An 18,881-nucleotide genomic window follows, 5' to 3' on the forward strand; every position below is an offset into this window, starting at 1 on the left:
TGTTGGGCCACCAGAACAGCTTCAATGCGCATTAAAATAGGTTCTGGAACTCTATTGGAGGGACACCATTCTTCAATGAGAAATTCCAAATTATTTGGTGTTTTGTAGATGGTGGTGGAAAACCCTGTCTCAGGGACCGCTCCAGAATCTCCGTAAAATGGGCATGATACACTAGCACAGGATGCCGTGCGGTGAAACACTGCTTCCCATTCATTTCAATGGAAGGAAAGCAATGAGAAGCAGGGACCTGTGGGCGGTGCGGTGAAAAATATAAATTTTTCTCAACTTTATGCAAATCACCAGCGGCGACCGCTGGGCAATGACCAATCATATCGAGTGGTTCCCACCCTACATAAACTACTGCAGCATAAATACTGGAGGCTGAGACAGGAGGGATCAGAAGACACAGTGGCCCCATCCGATGATACCCCCGGACAGGGCCAAACAGGCAGGATATAACCCCACCCACTTTGCCAAAGCACAGCCCCCACACCACTAGAGGGATGTCTACAACCACCAACTTACCGTCCCAAGACAAGGCCGAGTATAGCCCACAAAGATCTCCGCCATGGCACAACCCAAGGGGGGGGGCGCCAACCCAGACAGGAAGACCACGTCAGTGACTCAACCCACTCAAGTGACGCACCCCTCCCATGGACGGCATGGAAGAACACCAGTAAGCCAGTGACTCAGCCCCTGTAATAGGGTTAAAGGCAGAGAATCCCAGTGGAAAGAGGGGAACCGGCAAGGCAGAGACAGCAAGGGCGGTTCGTTGCTCCAGCCTTTCCGTTCACCTTCACACCCCTGGGCCAGACTATACTTAATCATAGGACCTACTGAAGAGATAAGTCTTCAGTAAAGACTTAAAGGTTGAGACTGAGTCTGCGTCTCTCACATGGGTAGGCAGACCATTCCATAAAAATTGAGCTCTATAGGAGAAAGCCCTACCTCCAGCCGTTTGCTTAGAAATTCTAGGGACAATTAGGAGGCCTGCGTCTTGTGACCGTAGCGTACGTGTAGGTATGTACGGCAGGACCAAATAGGAAAGATAGGTAGGAGCAAGCCCATATAATGCTTTGTAGGTTAGCAGTAAAACCTTGAAATCAGCCCTTGCCTTAACAGGAAGCCAGTGTAGGGAGGCTAGCACTGGAGTAATATGATCAAATTTTTTGGTTCTAGTCAGGATTCTAGCAGCCGTATTTAGCACTAACTGAAGTTTGTTTAGTGCTTTATCCGGGTAGCCGGAAAGTAGACCATAGCAGTAGTCCAGCCTAGAAGTAACAAAAGCATGGATTAATTTTTCTGCATCATGTTTGGACAGAAAGTTTCAGATTTTTGCAATGTTACGTAGATGGAAAAAAGCTGTCCTTGAAACAGTCTTGATATGTTCTTCAAAAGAGAGATCAGGGTCCAGAGTAACGCCGAGGTCCTTCACAGTTTTATTTGAGACGACTGTACAACCATCCAGATTAATTGTCAGATTCAACAGAAGATCTCTTTGTTTCTTGGGACCTAGAACAAGCATCTCTGTTTTGTCCGAGTTTAAAAGTAAAAAGTTTGCAGCCATCCACTTCCTTATGTCTGAAACACAGGGTTCTAGCGAGGGCAATTTTGGGGCTTCACCATGTTTCATTGAAATGTACAGCTGTGTGTCGTCCGCATAGCAGTGAAATTTAACATTATGTTTTCGAATGACATCCCCAAGAGGTAAAATATATAGTGAAAACAATAGTGGTCCTAAAACGGAACCTTGAGGAACACCGAAATTTACAATTGATTTGTCAGAGGACAAACCATTCAGAGACAAACTGATATCTTTCCGACAGATAAGATCTAAACCAGGCCAGAACTTGTCCATGTAGACCAATTTGGGTTTCCAATCTCTCCAAAAGAATGTGGTGATCGATGGTATCAAAAGCGGCACTAAGATCTAGGAGCACAAGAACAGATGCAGAGCCTCGGTCTGACATCATTAAAAGGTCATTTACCACCTTCACAAGTGCAGTCTCAGTGCTATGATGGGGTCTAAAACCAGACTGAAGCGTTTCGTATACATTGTTTGTCTTCAGGAAGGCAGTGAGTTGCTGTGCAACAGCTTTTTCTAAAATCTTTGAGAGGAATGGAAGATTCGATATAGGCCGATAGTTTTTTTATAATTTCTGGGTCAAGATTCGGCTTTTTGAAGAGAGGCTTTATTACTGCCACTTTTAGTGAGCTTGGTACACATCCGGTGGATAGAGAGCCGTTTATTATGTTCAACATAGGAGGGCCAAGCACAGGAAGCAGCTCTTTCAGTAGTTTAGTTGGAATAGGGTCCAGCATGCAGCTTGAGGGTTTATAGGAATTATAGGACTATTTCTCTCTATACGATTTGTATTTCATATACCTTTGACTATTGGATGTTCTTATACGCACTTTAGTATTGCCAGTGTAACAGTATAGCTTCCGTCCCTCTCCTCGCTCCTACCTGGGCTCGAACCAGGAACACATCGACAAAAGCCACCCTCGAAGCAGCGTTACCCATGTAGAGCAAGGGGAAACAACTACTCCAAGTCTCAGAGCGAGTGACGTTTGAAACGCTATTAGCGTGCACCCGCTAACTAGCTAGCCATTTCACATCGGTTACACCAGCCTAATCTTGGGAGTTGATAGGCTTGAAGTCATAAACAGCGCAATGCTTGAAGAATTGCGAAGAGCTGCTGGCAAAACGCACGAAGGTGCTGTTTGAATGAATGCTTACGAGCCTGCTGCTGCCTACCATCGCTCTGTCAAACTGCTCTATCAAATATCAAATCATAGACTTAATTATAACATAATAACACACAGAAATACGAGCCTTTGGTCATTAATATGGTCGAATCCGGAAACTATCATTTTGAAAACGAAACGTTTATTATTTCAGTGAAATACGGAACCGTTCCGTATTTTATCTAACGGGTGCATCCCTAAGTCTAAATATTCCTGTTACATTGCACAACCTTCAATGTTATGTCATAATTATGTACAATTATGGCAAATTAATTACGGCCTTTGTTAGGAATAAATGGACTTCACACAGTCCGCAATGAGCCAGGCGGCCCAAACTGCTGTATATACCCTGACTGCTCGCACGGAACGCTAGAGAAGTGACACAAAATCATGTTAGCAGGCAATATTAACTAAATATGCAGGTTTAAAATACTTGTGTATTGATTTTAAAGAAAGGCATTGATGTTTATGGTTAGGTACATTGGTACAACGACAGTGCTTTTTTCGCAAATGCGCTTGTTAAATCATCACCCGTTTGTCGAAGTAGGCTGTGATTCGATGAGAAATTAACAGGCACCACATCGATTATATGCAATGCAGGACACGTTAGATAAAATAGTTATATCATCAACCATTTGTAGTTAACTAGTGATTATGTTAAGATTGATCGTTTTTTATAAGATAAGTTTATTACTAGCTAGCAACTTACCTTGGCTTCTTGCTGCCCTCACGTAACAGGTAGTCAGCCTGCCATGCAGGCTCCTCGTGGAGTGCAATGTAAGGCAGGTGGTTAGAGCGTTGGACTAGTAACCGGAAGGTTGCAAAAACAAATCCCCGAATCCCCCCTGAACAAGGCTGTTAACCCCCATTCCTAGGCCGTCATTGAAAATAAGAATGTGTCCTTAATCTGACTTGCCTAGTTAAATAAAGGTGTAAAAGAAATATGTTTTTTTAACATTTAAATCGGCAAATTGGTGGGCAAAAATACCGATTACGATTGTTATAAAAACTTGAAATCGGCCCTAATTAATCGACCATTCCGATTAATCGGTCGACCTCTAGTCCAGGCCACACCCCTTCTCTCTACACCTTTTCCCACATCTGTTGTCAATCCCAAATCACCACTCTTCAGCCTTTTTCTCACAACTCACCTTAAAACACCTTCTCCACTCCTGAACACAGCAAATCCTTTGATGGCATAGTTTCTTTCCTTTCTTTTTGTGTGTGAAACAATCAGTGCCTTGTTATATTAGCAGAATGTTTATATGTAAGTGCTATTGCTAAATATATATTATTAGGCTTTCTGAAGGCTTCGGCACTTTCAAATTGTGTTAATCTGTTCATTTTTTTACGTAGATGCAGGGAGTCAGGAAGCAAGTGCAGTTAGAGTTTAATGACTAAGAACATTGAACTATACAAAACTAGAATAGCGTCTAAGCACGGAAGCAAACAATATTTGCCTGGCGGGAGATAACAATAGAGTGCTATATAAAGAGGAAGTAATCATGGAGATGAAGTCCAGGTGTGCCTAATAAGGTGCAGATGTGCATAAGGATGGGTTGGCAGGACCGGCGGTTAGTAAACCGGCGATGTCGAGTGCCAAAGAGGGGGATCGGGAGTGGACGTGACAGTACCCCCGGCTCCAGCAGCAGAACGACGACGGATGAGAAACGTGCCGGTCCAGATGGAAATCTCGGATGATGTTGGGCTCAAGAATGTCGTCCACTGGAACCCAACACCAGACCATACCCCTCCCAGTCCAACAGGTACCGGAACCGACCCCCACGACATCTGGAGTTGCTATATAGAGGGGAAGTAATCAGGGAGATTAAGTCCAGGTGCTAGAAAATTCTAGCCCCTTTGGTTGCTGCCATAGTTACATTAGAAGTGCCAATCCAAGAAGGCTCAAGGTCATTGGCCACAGATAAGATTACATCAAATATGTACAGTAGCTTTGCTTGGACTGATCATGTCAACATCCTACTTTCAAAATCTTAGCTATCAGTCATGAATCAAGTCGACTATCTACTGGCAAATCCTTTTTAATCCTTGTCATATGAAGAGAAATTAAAGCTAAAATGTATCAGTGCTCATCAGCCATTGAGCAAACATTACACAAGTTGGAAATCGCAAATTCAACAGTGGTTTGGAAGGAATCAGTGACAGTGGCTAACTGTAAGCAAAGCAATCACTAGGCTGCTATTCAGTGGAGTGGCTGTATGGTCCCAAATCTGGGATTAAGGGTCTGTTAAAATGGTAAACATTCAACATTGGCCATGCTGTCAATGAAGAATGATTTGTGCCGTCCTCAAAACAACTGTTAACTCGGAACTGCGAGAACTTGACTTCAGTGAGTTCAAGACCACTGGGAAGTTGGGAATAAACGAGCTCCGACTGGGAAAATACGTTTTGAAAGGTCATCCAACTCGGAATTGTAAATCCAGCCTCTATCTAGAGCTATGACCTGAAGATTAATGACATCATGATTCGACCTTGTTTTTTCAGTTACCAGTTGTTTTGAAAGCACCATAAATCCAGAGAATGCCAGACTTTGATGACAATTTGCCCACGAAGGACCACTGCGCCACCTTCCTGTGAGCACAGCACAACCAGGTGAGTGCAAAAATGTATTGTATGCTGCTGTATAAATGATTGAATTTACCAGGGAGATATGTATACTGTAGCTAAGAAAGTAATACAAAGTGTATGTTGTGTAGATGTTAGTAGCCAATGTCTCACCCTGATAATTTGGTCTACTTTCGCCTACTGTTCTGACTTGGTGGTGCACATGTAGTTTATAGCCTGTTTTAGAGAAATATAATCATTGAATATTGTAAGAGCTTTCATTGTCTGCTTATATGCCCCACTCCTCAATTTTGCAATTTGGTTGTGCATCAGCAGTTATACTCTTGCCACTGGCAGTCACTTAATTTTGATCTAAACTTGAAGTAATCATGTCCGACTGGGCACACAGGGCACGTGTCCAGGGGCCCTGACTTTCCCTATTGACTAACAAAATCATTCTCACTCAGATATTCTATTAACGTGGCATAAATCATGTCTAGAAAAAGCATAACATTTGTTATAAAATTGCAAAGTTTCTCTGCCCCATGGCAAAAAGGTGTAGAATTGCAGGAAATTCATTTTTAAAACGCATTATCCCCACTTTTAAGAGGGGCGGCCACTAAAACTAATGTTTTGCTACAAGGGGGCAACCAAATCTCGCTTGGAGCCCCCAAAAGGATAATCGGCTCTGAGTTAAATACATATTTCCTTCCTGTTTATTCACCTGGCACTACTCGGTTCATGCACTTTTATGTTGATTTGCCCCTGACGTATTTTCTCTCTTCCTCCTAGACCATCACACCCTACCTACTGGCCTTACAATCCAGGAGCAACCCCCCCGCCTCAGTTTGCTTTTTGCTGTGTGTGAAATTAAATGGCTAATTGAGACTGCAAATCTCGTCATTGCATTCTGACCAATGGTGGCAGCAACAATCCTGTACTTAACTTGGTCCACCCTAGTCTTTCGCTTTAGGTGGTGTCATTGTTTTTATGATGGTATTGTGTAACACTGCATGTAAAATCATGAAATGTAAGTGGTTTTGTTCAAACAGCACTGGGACTTTGTTTCTGAGTAGGGAACAGGTTGCGTAACAATTGTTTTTCCTGGTTGAGCCTCTCTGCTCCGCACCATTAGTGCAAAGGTCACAATGCTGAATTTACCCAAGTTAGGAGAGACACATTGTATGAGTTTGACTACCCCAGTTGCTCTCAAGTGTATCTACTGTATATCATGCAGACAATACATCGCTGTGCCATCTGCTGCTGTATCATCCTATCCTGAACCAAAAAAACCAACATTTTAGCACTTGAGTTTCATAATTTTACAGAGTCACTCAAGAACAAATTTATTCAACTAGAGTTAGTTATGCCATTTTAAAGAGTAAAACAATCTGCCATGGATCATACCATATACAGCTTTGAATGACCAGTCATTGCATTGTAGGCCTAGACTTCAGCAAGCTGATTCTAAGTCACAGGCACGTTGTAGCCGACTGACTCTTAACTATCAATACCTTCAAGTCCGCAGGTCTATTTATAACTCTCTCCCAGTGTTGCGTTGTGTACATGAATTTGTAGCACTATGGTCATGTGGAATGTTAAAAGAAGGCTTCTGTGCACTGCAGAAAGGTTTGGAGTCACTGGGTTCAGATCTGCTGCATTGGTCTTAGATTTGGGGACACCTATCAAGAAACACAAACAGTGATCAGAGTTGAGTCATTCATTATAATGGAAGCACAGAACATTCAGTGTTTATTTAATGAGTCAGTAGTTATCCCATGATTCATCTGTCGATGATGGGTTTGTCAAACTCACAGCAAAGTCTGTGCCAGTGCACGCTCTGATGTCATCAGTAGTCAGCCCCTCCCAGATCTCTATGAGAGTGAGGCCGCTGGCCTCGTCAACATCAAAAACTGCCTGGGCGATTGGGGGGGGAGTGTAAGCGACTGTGCATACAGGGAGAGGAGATTGACACTGCCTGCAGCTGACAAGCCTAACTTTAATTAAAAAGCTCACCTTTTCAGTGATGATCCTATCCACACACTGCTTCCCTGTCAGTGGGAGAGTACAACTCTCCAGGATTTTGTGTTTGTCCCCCTTAAGTTTGTAAGGAGAAAAGGTTTACTATAGGGTTAAGTATAGGGTACACTCCTATAGTGTATTAGGTACAGTTGTAAGGTCTAAAACCATATGTATGAAGTACCAGAGGTAGTGTCATTGTGTACCTTAGCAGAATGCTCCATGGTCACCACCACTTTGGTTCCTGCACTTGCCACTAGGTCCATAGCCCCTCCCATTCCTTTCACCATCTTTCCCTTTGGAAGTCAATGAAGAGAGCATACACATGTTGAAACACATTATATACACGTATTCCTACGATCAGCCAGGGTGAAAGAGACATGATCGTACCGGGATCATCCAGTTGGCCAGGTCCCCATACTTAGACACCTGCATGGCCCCCAACATGGTCAGGTCAATGTGGCCACTGAAAGTAGAGAGGTGGTTCATGTTACCTTCAGCTACTCCAAAGGAAAAAGTGATACTAAGGTTAGCGGAGCTAAAGATCGGGGAGTACAGTAGGTGGTTTGAGCACTCACCCCCTGATCATAGCAAATGATTCATCACTGGAGAAAAACGCAGCTCCAGGAACCACAGTTACAACCTCTTTACCTAAATAACACAAACAGAGACTGGTTCGGAGGGTAAAGGCCAGGAAAGATTTTCCAAGAAAGCTTTGATTTGAGGATAGCATGTCCAACCAAAGACTTTCTACAACTTTGTAGGTGTAGTGTTTACGTATGGGCTTGCTGTACGCACCTGCATTGATAAGGTCTGGGTCTACCTCACTTTCGGTGGGATAAGGACCCTTTTTATAATGCATAGACAAAACGACACAATGACACAGACACACACACAGGGCTATGTCAAAGAGAGGGTGCCCGCTTTCCTGAATGCACTTTCTATTTGTATCTGTAAATCTAACAGTTTAGTATGGCTCACCAGGCCCAGAAGTCCATTCTCACTCTGTAGGTGCACAGTGATGTCAGAGCTGATGAAGTTGCTGGCCAGCATGGGGATCCCAATACCAAGGTTTGCTGAAGAGGCTGTAGTCAAGGGACCTATTAATAACCAATCACATACACCATGTCTGAATATTGTATATACCTAGGGCTGTTTGGTGACCGTATTACCGCCACACCGGCAGTCATGAGTCATGAAAGCAGTCAAATTCCACGTTTAGTCATGGTAATTAGGCTTCTCCAAGCTCTGATGCTGCTGATGGTCATTAGTAGCCTACCAAACTTCATTACATTTACATTACATTTTACATTTAAGTCATTTAGCAGACGCTCTTATCCAGAGCGACTTACAAATTGGTGCATTCACCTTATGATATCCAGTGGAACAACCACTTTACAATAGTGCATCTAAATCTTTTAAGGGGGGGGGTTAGAAGGATTACTTTATCCTATCCTAGGTATTCCTTAAAGAGGTGGGGTTTCAGGTGTCTCCGGAAGGTGGTGATTGACTCCGCTGTCCTGGCGTCGTGAGGGAGCTTGTTCCACCATTGGGGTGCCAGAGCAGCGAACAGTTTTGACTGGGCTGAGCGGGAACTGTGCTTCCTCAGAGGTAGGGGGGCCAGCAGGCCAGAGATGGATGAACGCAGTGCCCTTGTTTGGGTGTAGGGCCTGATCAGAGCCTGAAGGTATGGAGGTGCCGTTCCCTTCACAGCTCCGTAGGCAATCACCATGGTCTTGTAGCGGATGCGAGCTTCAACTGGAAGCCAGTGGAGAGAGCGGAGGAGCGGGGTGACGTGAGAGAACTTGGGAAGGTTGAACACCAGACGGGCTGCGGCGTTCTGGATGAATTGTAGGGTTTAATGGCACAGGCAGGGAGCCCAGCCAACAGCGAGTTGCAGTAATCCAGACGGGAGATGACAAGTGCCTGGATTAGGACCTGCGCCGCTTCCTGTGTGATAACTGCCTGGTACTCAGCACTACTGTCCCTCTAATCACTCTGACATCAATGCAAATGTATCGAAAATCTAATCAAACACTTCATGATTACCCAACATTTCTATAGGCTATGCATGAGAAAACAGAGTGATGGCCTCTCAGCTTTCTATAGGCTAGGCCTTCTATATTTATTTCTCAACTTTCCTTATATTAAGCACATTGTTTATCTTTACAACAGGAGTATAGGCTACCTGGCTGGCATGAAAATGAACCACGGGAGAAGTGTCCTAAATTCACTGTTTAAGTGCATAGATTACATTTATTCCCCCCCCAATATTAGCCTATCACTTGTGAATTATATATTTTCACTTGTGAATGATGCCCAGCATAAGGCAAGAAACAATGCTTTTTAATTTTAAGCATATTTAATCTGCTTACAAGTGGTGTCATACATAAGGACCGCGTGAGTTTCAAGTTTGGGGAAGAATTTACCTTAAAAAATGCACTATTAGTATAATAAAAGCATTATATGCGTAATCGCATTTGCGGAAACCTCTCACTCAACATCAACAAAACTAAGGAGATGATCGTGGACTTCAGGAAACAGCAGCGGGAGCACCCCCCAATCCACATCGATGGGACTGCAGTGGAGAAGGTGGAAAGCGTACACATCACTGACAAACTGAAAAGGTCCACCCACACAGACAGTGTGGTGAAGAAGGCGCCTCTTCAACGTCAGGAGGCTAAAGAAATGTGGCTTAACACCTAAAACCCTCACAAACTTTTACAGATGCACAATTGAGAGTATCCTGTCGGGCTGTATCAGCACCTGGTAAGGCAACTGCACCGCCCACAACTGCACCGCCCACAACTGCAAAGCTCTCCAGCTGGTGGTGCGGTCTGCCCAATGCATTACCAGGGGCAAACTTCCTGCCCCCCAGGACACCTACAGCACCCGATGCCATAGGAAGGCCAAAAAGATCATCAAGGACATCAACCACCCGAGCCACTGCCTGCTCACCCCACTATCATCAGAAGGCGAGGTCAGTACAGGTGCATCAAAGCTGGGACCGAGAGACTGAAAGACAGCTTCTATCTCAAGGCCATCAGACTGTTAAACAGCCATCACTAGCACATCAGAGGCGGCTGCCTGTAGACATAGATATTAGGAATCACTAGCCACTTTTAGAAATGGATCACTAGCCACTTTAATAATGTTTCCGTATCTAGCATTACTCAGCTTATATGTATAAACTGCACTCCACATTATTCTACGGTATCTTAGTCACTTTAAAAAAAAAATACATATTGCATCACCCACTTCATATGTATAAACTGTATTGTATTCTATACTACACCACTGACTGTTAAACAGCCATCTCTAGCACATCAGAGGCTGCTGCCTATAAACATAGATTAGGAATCACTGGCCACTTTAAGGAAATGAAACACTAGCAACTTTAATGTCTCCGTATCTTGCATTACTCATCTCATATGTATAAACTGTACTCTGTACAATTGTACGGTATCTTAGTCACTTTAATTGTGTGTAAATATTGCATCTCCTAAATATTGCATCTCCTGTGTATATACTGTATTCTATACTATGTCACTGTATCTTAGTCCAATGCCCCTCTGACATATGTATATATGCTTAATCCATTCCTTACTTAGATTTACGTGTATTTTGGGTATATGTTGTGAAACTGTTAGATATTACTGCACTGTCGGAGCTAAAAGTACAAGCATTTCACTACACCCGCAATAACATCTGCTAAACACGTGTATGTGACCAATACATTTTATTTTGATAAAGGTGTTTTCGCGCTAATGGAACATTCGCGCTTATAGCCTTCTGCCGTGTGCGCATTGCTGCGCTTATAATGTGAAGAAATACCCTAATAGTTTATCAACATTTTCTGCCACATGTTCTGATCTGTTGGGTCCACCACATTGTGTAAAAAAAAAAACGTTTTTGATGCTAGTGGTTGAATTCATTTTGGATCTATCGCATTTTACTGTTCCAGACTATGTTTGGAATATTTATTTCTCACACAGAATAGGTCAACTTTTGTACTATGGGGGATAGTCGATTGACATAGGCTAGTGCTTTTGCTGTTAGTTAGGCCTTTCTCATCTTGTTGGCTGACGAAAAGTAAATGTGGACAGTTATTCCAGTATGAATCTCAGAATTGGATAAGGACGCGCACAGTTGCGTCCCCGATGTGTCTGTCTACACTTGTAGCCTGTATGAAAGACCCGATCACGTGATGGAGAGCCATGTGAGTGAGAGGTGCTTCGGAGCACGCAGCACTCAGGGAGAAGGGCACAACGGCCACTGGCCACAAAAGGCATGGATTTTTTTAGGATGCATTACGGCCACAAAGGGGATGCCGCCGGGAAATTCAAGGCATCGTCAAATTGTGAATGAGAGACTGAAATGTGAACAGCCTGCGCAAAAAAACAGAGCAGAGGTCATGAGCTCATGTCTTTCAAAATTAAGCATATAGGAGTACCTATTTCTTTGTTTACCTCTCAACACAGAATAGCCGCATGTGCACATTCCCTGGAAATCGTTTGGAGAAGATATCCTTTCAATTTAATTCAGCTATGTTCAATTGTATTCTTCATACTATAAAATAATGCCATGGAATTCTAAGCAAATCTTGTCTGCCTAATGAACTAGTGTAGCCCACAGCCATTTGGCATAGCCAGATCAGGACCTAACATAAGGACAACTCAGAGTATACTATTCTGTTCTTCTGAAATAGACTACATTTTCTTCATATCATGTTTCTTTAGAACTATCTAAAATAAAGAATGGATTTATTGTGAAGGTGTAGGCTATATTACATGGATTTATTAGACTTTTTCCAAATGTAGATGTTCCAAAGGTCTGCATCAGTGGCTTGTAGGCTGTGTGCAAGCCAGGAGATGCTACATGTGTTTGTTAATTAACTGTCAATTACCTTGAGACCGGACAGTTATTTGCTTGACAATCACCGGCTGAGGAAATTTCGTGACCGCCACAGCCCTATATTTACCTCACATGTATCAATATCAATCCACACTGTTCCTTCTGGCCCTGATCCTGTGTAAAGGATACCATACATCCCATCCTGGAACTCCAGTGCTGCCCTCCTGATGATCCTCTCTCGGAGCAGGTCTGCCTTCCTCTTGGGTTTGGGTGTCTCCATAGAACCTTTCTGGACCGTTCTCTTCTGCACAGTGAACAGAGATTATTGCCATTCAATAGCACAGAGAAAACAACTGATCGCACATTATCTGCCACCAACAGACTGACAGACACAGACAATCAGGCTTACCTCTATCCTCTTCTCATAGACTGCCCCCTTCACAATCCTGTCAACATAGATGCTGGGGACATGGATATCTTCAGGAGCAAAGGTCCCCACATCTACAATCTCTTCTACCTAAGACAGCAGTAACCGAAGACCCAGTTAGGGTTTAAAAGTCTGGGGTAAGGTTCAGTAAACTCTTAGGCCACACATGATAGTTGAAGAAACTGTTAATTGAAACTGGTTCATTGACATGCTAACCTCCACTACAGTGACTTTAGCTGCTTTACACATGGGCTGGTTGAAGTTCCGTGCTGTTTTTCTATAGAAAGACATAGACAGTATCATGAACTGTTTATTGTATGCTGATATGCTAAGTAGAGTCAGTGCATTACCTATATAATCATTCACAGTGACAGTCGTTGTCCGTTGTAATTGATTTTGAATGTTAGCACTAGCAGTGGCGCAACATCATGCTAGAAAATGCTGACCTCTTGTGGAGTTTGAATAAAACACGTTCTTATGATTGTTGACGAAAACTCAGCCAACCCCACCTGAACACAATGTTACCGGCTCGATCAGCTTTCCAGGCCTTGATCAGAGCAAAGTCCCCTGTGATGGCTCTCTCCATGACATAGTGGATGCCATTGAACTCCCTCACCTGTGGGATAATGACATCACATGTGTCAGGGTCAGGAGTAAAAGCTGAGCTGACCCCATAGTGTCCACCTCTATCTCTCTAATATTACCGGGTCTTTCTTGGAAAAAAAGATGTCAAGTCAGTGACACTATTCTGGGTAAATAAAGGTTCAATATGAATATCTCTGTGCGTTTTTGCATACCTCTCTCTTCTTGCTAGCGATGGCCACACTGCCGTCTGTGTTGTATTTGATGGGTGAGCCTCCCTCCTGGATCAGTGTGCCATACCCAGTGGGCGTGAAGAAGGCAGGGACCCCAGCACCGCCGGCACGTACCCTCTCTGCCAGGGTACCCTTCAGTAGATGTATGGTATAAGAAAATCATAACACGATCTAACACGTAGACTATAACAAGATACAAACATGTTATAACAAACTTGTTATAGCGAGCATGACAGGCAAATCCATTTTTCATTACAAACCAGATGGAGAAATTACTTTAGAGTGACACACAGTCTTTAGAGTCTAACCTGAGGCGTTAGCTCCACCTCCAGTTCCCCTGAAAGGTACTGCCTCTCAAACTCTGCATTCTCCCCAACGTAGGAGGAAATCATTCGCTTGATCTGCTTGGTCCTCAGCAGCAGACCAAGACCAAAATGATCCACGCTGCACACACACAGATTTATCCACATATTTATCCACACTAGAATAACACAAATACATTTCTATCATGCTTAGATACATACAACACATGCACAAAAACAACTATACTCAAAGGCACTCGCACACACACTCATTTTGTAGTAGCCTAATTACCCAGCGTTGTTGCTGACTGCTGTGATACCTTTCACTCCAGTCTTCAATAAACTCCCAATCAGATTCTCGGGTATTCCACATAAACCAAACCCTGGAAAACATTCAGAAGAATACATTAAACTCTGAATTATTCTATACATTACCCAAATTAATGTACAAGCGCAAACATGGAGCGTTAATGATTAGCGCTTAGACAAATATGACAGATTGTTTTCCCAGAAGCAGCAGATATGCATGAGGTTTGAAACGCAAAACGTTTGAACTTGACATTTGACTAAAGCATAACTATGTGATGAAAAAGGCCTGAGAGCAGGAACAGTATGCTACCTCCCACCAGTAGAGTGGAGCCATCTGGGATGTCTTTCACTGCCTCTGTGGGGTCGGTAAAGAAACGGGCATCCCTGGGGCAGGAGGTGGAGAAATAACAGCCACACACCCGAGGGTGAGGAACACACTGAAATAACCACATGACAATTTGAACAAGGACATCACAGTAAACCTGGATTTTACCAGTGAATCAATAGAGTTAGTTCAATCCCCAATGAAATTGAGACAAATTTGCATGTCGTTATTTCGTGCCCCCATTTTGTCAGAGGAAAAGGGTATGTCAGAGTTGTGGCAAAAATGGTTCATTCAAAGTGATTCATGTAGCCCAGTGCCTGGTTTTTCTCATGGACTAGGATTCATTCTAGAATAAAAACTTGTAGAAAAGCTTGTAGGTTTCCTACTTGATTTATTCTAATGCTCTCCACTCAAACAGTTCTCATCCATAAGAACTCTGAGTGACCCATTCGCAGTATTATAGCACTCCCGCATACAGTGCATTCGGAAAGTATTCAGACCCCTTGACTTTTAATGTTACAGCCTTATTCTAAAATGGATTAAAGTCCTATAGGTGCCTTTAGGCAAACTCCAAGCGGGCTGTCATGAGCCTTTTATTGAAGAGTGGCTTTTGCCTGGCCACTCTACCATAAAGGCCTGATTGGTGGAGTGCTGCAGAAATGGTTGTCCTTCTGGAAGGTTCTCCCATCTCCACAGAGAAACTCTGGAGCTCTGTCAGAGTGACCATTGGATTCTTGGTCACCTCCCTGACCAAGGCCCTTCTCCCCAATTGCTCAGTTTGGCCAGGCAGCCAGCTCTAGAAAGAGTATTGGTGGTTCCAAACTTCTTCCATTAAGAATGATGTAGGCCACTGTGTTCTTGGGGACCTTCAATGCTGCATAAATGTTTTGGTACCCTTCCCCAGATCTGTGCCTTGACACAATCCTGTCTCGGAGCTCCACGGACAATTCCTTCGACCTCATGGCTTGGTTTTTGCACTGACATGCACTGTCAGCTGTGGGACCTTATATAGACAGGTGTGTGCCTTTCCAATTGTATTTTTTTATTTAATATTTAACCTTTATTTAACTAGAAAAGTCAGTTAATAACACATTCTTATTTACAATGAAGGCCTACCAAAAGGCAAAAGGCCTCCTGCGGAGACTGGGGCCTGGGATTAAAAATAAAAAATAAATACAATATAAATATAGGACAAAACACACATCACAACGAGACAACACAACACTACATGAAGAGAGAACTAAGACAACAACATAGCAAGGCAGCAACACATGATGACACAGCATGGTAGCAACACAACATAACAACAACATGGTAGAAACACAACATGGTAGCAGCACAAAACATGGTAAAAACATTATTGGACACAGACAACAGCACAAAGGGCAATAAGGTAGAGACAATACATCACACAAAGCAGCCACAACTGTCAGTAAGAGTGTCCATGATTGTCACGTCCTGACCAGTAAAGGGGGTTATTTGTTATTGTAGTTTGGTCAGGGTGTGGCAGGGGGTGTTTGTTTTATGTGTTTCGGGGTTTTTGGTTTATGTTCTATGTTAGTATATTTCTATGTTTGTTCTAGTGTGTCTATTTCTATGTTTAAGTTTCTTGGGTTGACCTTCAATTGGAGGCAGCTGTTCCTCGTTGCCTCTAATTGAAGGTCCTATTTAGTAGGGGTGTTTTTCCATGGGTTTTGTGGGTAGTTGTTTCCTGTTTTGTGTATGTTGCACCTGACAGGACTGTTTTTCGTCATTTGTTTCGTATAAGTGTTTTTGTTTTTATTTTCTTCAATAAAAGAAGATGAGCATACATATACCCGCTGCGTTTTGGTCCACTCACTACGACGCGTATGACAATGATTGAGCCTTTGAATGTAGAGATTGAGATAACTGTCCAGTTTGAGTGTTTGTTGCAGCTCGTTCCAGTTGCTAGCTGGAAAAAAATCAAATCATGCCCAATCAATTGAATTTACCACAGGAGGACTCCAATCATGTTGTAGAAACATCTCAAGGATGATCAATGGAAACAGGATGCACCTGAGCTCAATTTCAAGTCTCATACAATAGCAAATGGTCTGAATACTTATGTATGTAAGTATTCAGACCCTTTGCTGTTTCAGACCCTTTGCTATTTCTGTTTTTTATATTTAATAAATGTGCAACAATTTCTAAAAACCTGTTTTCACTTTGTCATTATGGGGTATTGTGTGTAGATTGATGAGGGGGGAACAAATATTTGATCAATTTTAGAATAAGGCTGTAAGGTAACAAAATGTGGAAAAGGAGAAGGGGTCCGAAAACTTTCCATATGCACTGTATGTACTTCAGAGAGAAGAATAAAACACTCAAGGTTTAGAACAGCTACCCTTGTGAGGTTCCTAACAGTTCCATAACATTAAACACTATCAATAGTCACAATTTAGCACACAATCGTTACATTGTATATGGAGCAATACAATACTAGCTTGATATACTGGATTAATAAACAACATATTACCTAATGTTCAGGTTTATTATACACAACACAATTTGTTGTGGTAAAATTATAAAGTTGTTCATACCTTGCCATACTGCATAGAGAGTATTCCTTTTTGTCTTCTCACTGAAGATATATTTCTATGAAATTGCTCTGATTTTGACAGAATTCTGAAGGACGCCATTTTCGGAATCTGTCTGTCAGTCTTTCAGAAAACTGAGTGGTGGAGGTTTGCAGTACAGGTCATTCCCCCTGGGCCCAGTCAACAATCAGGCCAGGAGGGGTGGGGGCATCCCTGGAGTGACAGAGAAATTGACCAATTAAAAGTGACTATTAGTACCATCTTGACCTAAAGATTTAAATGTAGGCTTTCAAAGCACCTCGGTGAAAGGGCAAGTCCCTGTTTCCCCCACATTCAAGTGAAAACCTAAAAAGGCATGAGACCAGGTAGCATAATCACAGGATCAACATGGAAGACCACATCTTGAGAAGTATTTCAAGCTTTCAATTCCAAACTTTGTTAGAGAGAGAGAGAGACTGTCTATTTATGAAAGCATGTGCATGGAGGTTAGGGCGTCTCACTTGACAGACTTCAGAGAATGAGTTGAGTCAGGGGCTCACATGCCAAACACTCTCTCTATAGAGCCAGCGAGATAATGACTCTGAACAGTGGGGCAGATTTGTGAAGGAATACATCTTCAGACCCTATCTTTTAGATAATAGAACCTCTCATAGGGCTGAGTGGCATGAGAGGAGAATGTATTCCATCTACTGTAATTTGAGTAGCCTAGACATAGATTTACCACAGCTGCTATGATTTGTTTTGTGAAGGGACAAAAGTCAAAACCATATGTTACTTTCAATAACATGGAATACATTTCAAGTTGTATGAACAAAATACACATGGTATACACTTTCTGCTAAATGTTTGTCTTGCAGTTGTGAGTGCACTTCTGTGTGCAGGCTATGCCCACTCTAGTAGGTGAGACTGAGGGTTCAAAAATATGGACTCATCCCTTCCTTATAACCTAACGTTGAATAGGTGAAAGTGAGTATTCCTCTTCATTGAACTCTTCAATCCATACTGCGAGGAAAAAATCAATGGAAATGGGGTCCTAAATCAATGGATGGGTCTTACATGCCCCATAGCCACCACATGTGCGTCTGTGAGAGCGGACATGAAGAGGTCAGACTACTCACAGATGAACAAGAAAAATAACTTGCACAATCTCGAAAGGCATTTCCGTTAAATAATTGAGGACAATTGTCCCCGGGTGTAAATTATGACAAAGGTTTCTATTCACTACTGAACTGTAGGGTATTTAATTTGTGTGCGTAAAATGCGTAAACAACTTCTCCGAAATTATTTGTGGTCTTGCCTGTTATGTTAAATATTTACCAGCACGTGGCGCTTTCACGATGCCACAGAGTGGTAGATTCGATTATGCTGATCCGCGGGGCACCAGTTTATGGACCGGATTAATGCAGGATCTTGTAGGGGGCCGTAGTCAGAAAAAAATACAGCTAAAGTAAAAATATATATTATTTTACTGCAACCACAGGAGCCTGCTCACAATGTTCAAAATACACCAGAGAGCATATTTTTCCCACAGGTTGTCAATAGTTTATAAAAAAAAAAAAAAACAGCTGTGGTATAACACAAGCAGGTACTGTATTCCTACAGTCGGCAGGGCCACAATTTGGGCAGCATGTGGGCCAAATATAGAACAGTTTGTTGTGGCCATAGACATATAATCCATAGAAGGGATTTTGGAACCTCTTTACCTGGCAATTTGACTGTTAAACTAACAGGCACACTAGCAATGGCTGCCATTGATATACATATATTTATATGGTTGTCAGTTTGCCTTCTGCAAATTTCTTAATCTGGTCCTGGGCTCGTGATTTGAACCGGAAAACATGGTGAGGGAGGCACCCCCTTCTCAAATCGAACACTAGCCTATTCTGCACAGCTCGGTTGTGTTGTCAACAAGGCAGCATGGTGCATCGTCCAGAAACATACATCTCTGTTTGAATTTTC

The 18,881-nt window shown here is 42.7% G+C and overlaps 1 protein-coding gene and 1 long non-coding RNA gene across 5 annotated transcripts; one reads left to right on the forward strand and one right to left on the reverse strand.

The window, feature by feature from the left end:
* Positions 1–4,121: 4,121 nt before the first annotated feature.
* Positions 4,122–17,101, reverse strand: LOC106563327 (succinyl-CoA:3-ketoacid coenzyme A transferase 1, mitochondrial). 4 transcript variants are annotated; one of them, XR_001319233.2, is made up of 18 exons: positions 16,926–17,101; positions 14,350–14,476; positions 14,023–14,113; positions 13,737–13,872; positions 13,411–13,560; positions 13,123–13,229; positions 12,830–12,890; positions 12,596–12,703; positions 12,376–12,490; positions 8,314–8,408; positions 8,131–8,179; positions 7,911–7,983; positions 7,723–7,798; positions 7,539–7,628; positions 7,330–7,410; positions 7,129–7,230; positions 6,828–6,995; positions 4,122–4,548 (listed from the first exon to the last, which is right to left on the reverse strand). XR_001319233.2 is itself a non-coding variant. In XM_014128841.2 (17 exons), the coding sequence occupies exons 1-17, from the start codon at positions 17,022–17,024 to the stop codon at positions 6,960–6,962; spliced, it is 1,596 nt and encodes a 531-aa protein (XP_013984316.1). In that variant the 5' UTR covers positions 17,025–17,101; the 3' UTR covers positions 6,644–6,959. The 4 variants fall into 4 exon arrangements, 2 of the variants coding, with proteins under 2 accessions (XP_013984316.1, XP_013984317.1); XR_006757649.1 differs by lacking the exon at positions 7,129–7,230; XM_014128841.2 differs by lacking the exon at positions 4,122–4,548 and having other exon boundaries at positions 6,644–6,995.
* Positions 4,933–6,201, forward strand: LOC123725189 (uncharacterized). The gene is made up of 2 exons (XR_006757650.1): positions 4,933–5,361; positions 6,106–6,201. It is a non-coding gene; the product is annotated as an uncharacterized lncRNA (long non-coding RNA).
* Positions 17,102–18,881: the final 1,780 nt, after the last annotated feature.

This window comes from Salmo salar, chromosome ssa11 (assembly GCF_905237065.1).
Source record: "Salmo salar chromosome ssa11, Ssal_v3.1, whole genome shotgun sequence".
Classification (NCBI taxonomy): domain Eukaryota; kingdom Metazoa; phylum Chordata; class Actinopteri; order Salmoniformes; family Salmonidae; genus Salmo; species Salmo salar.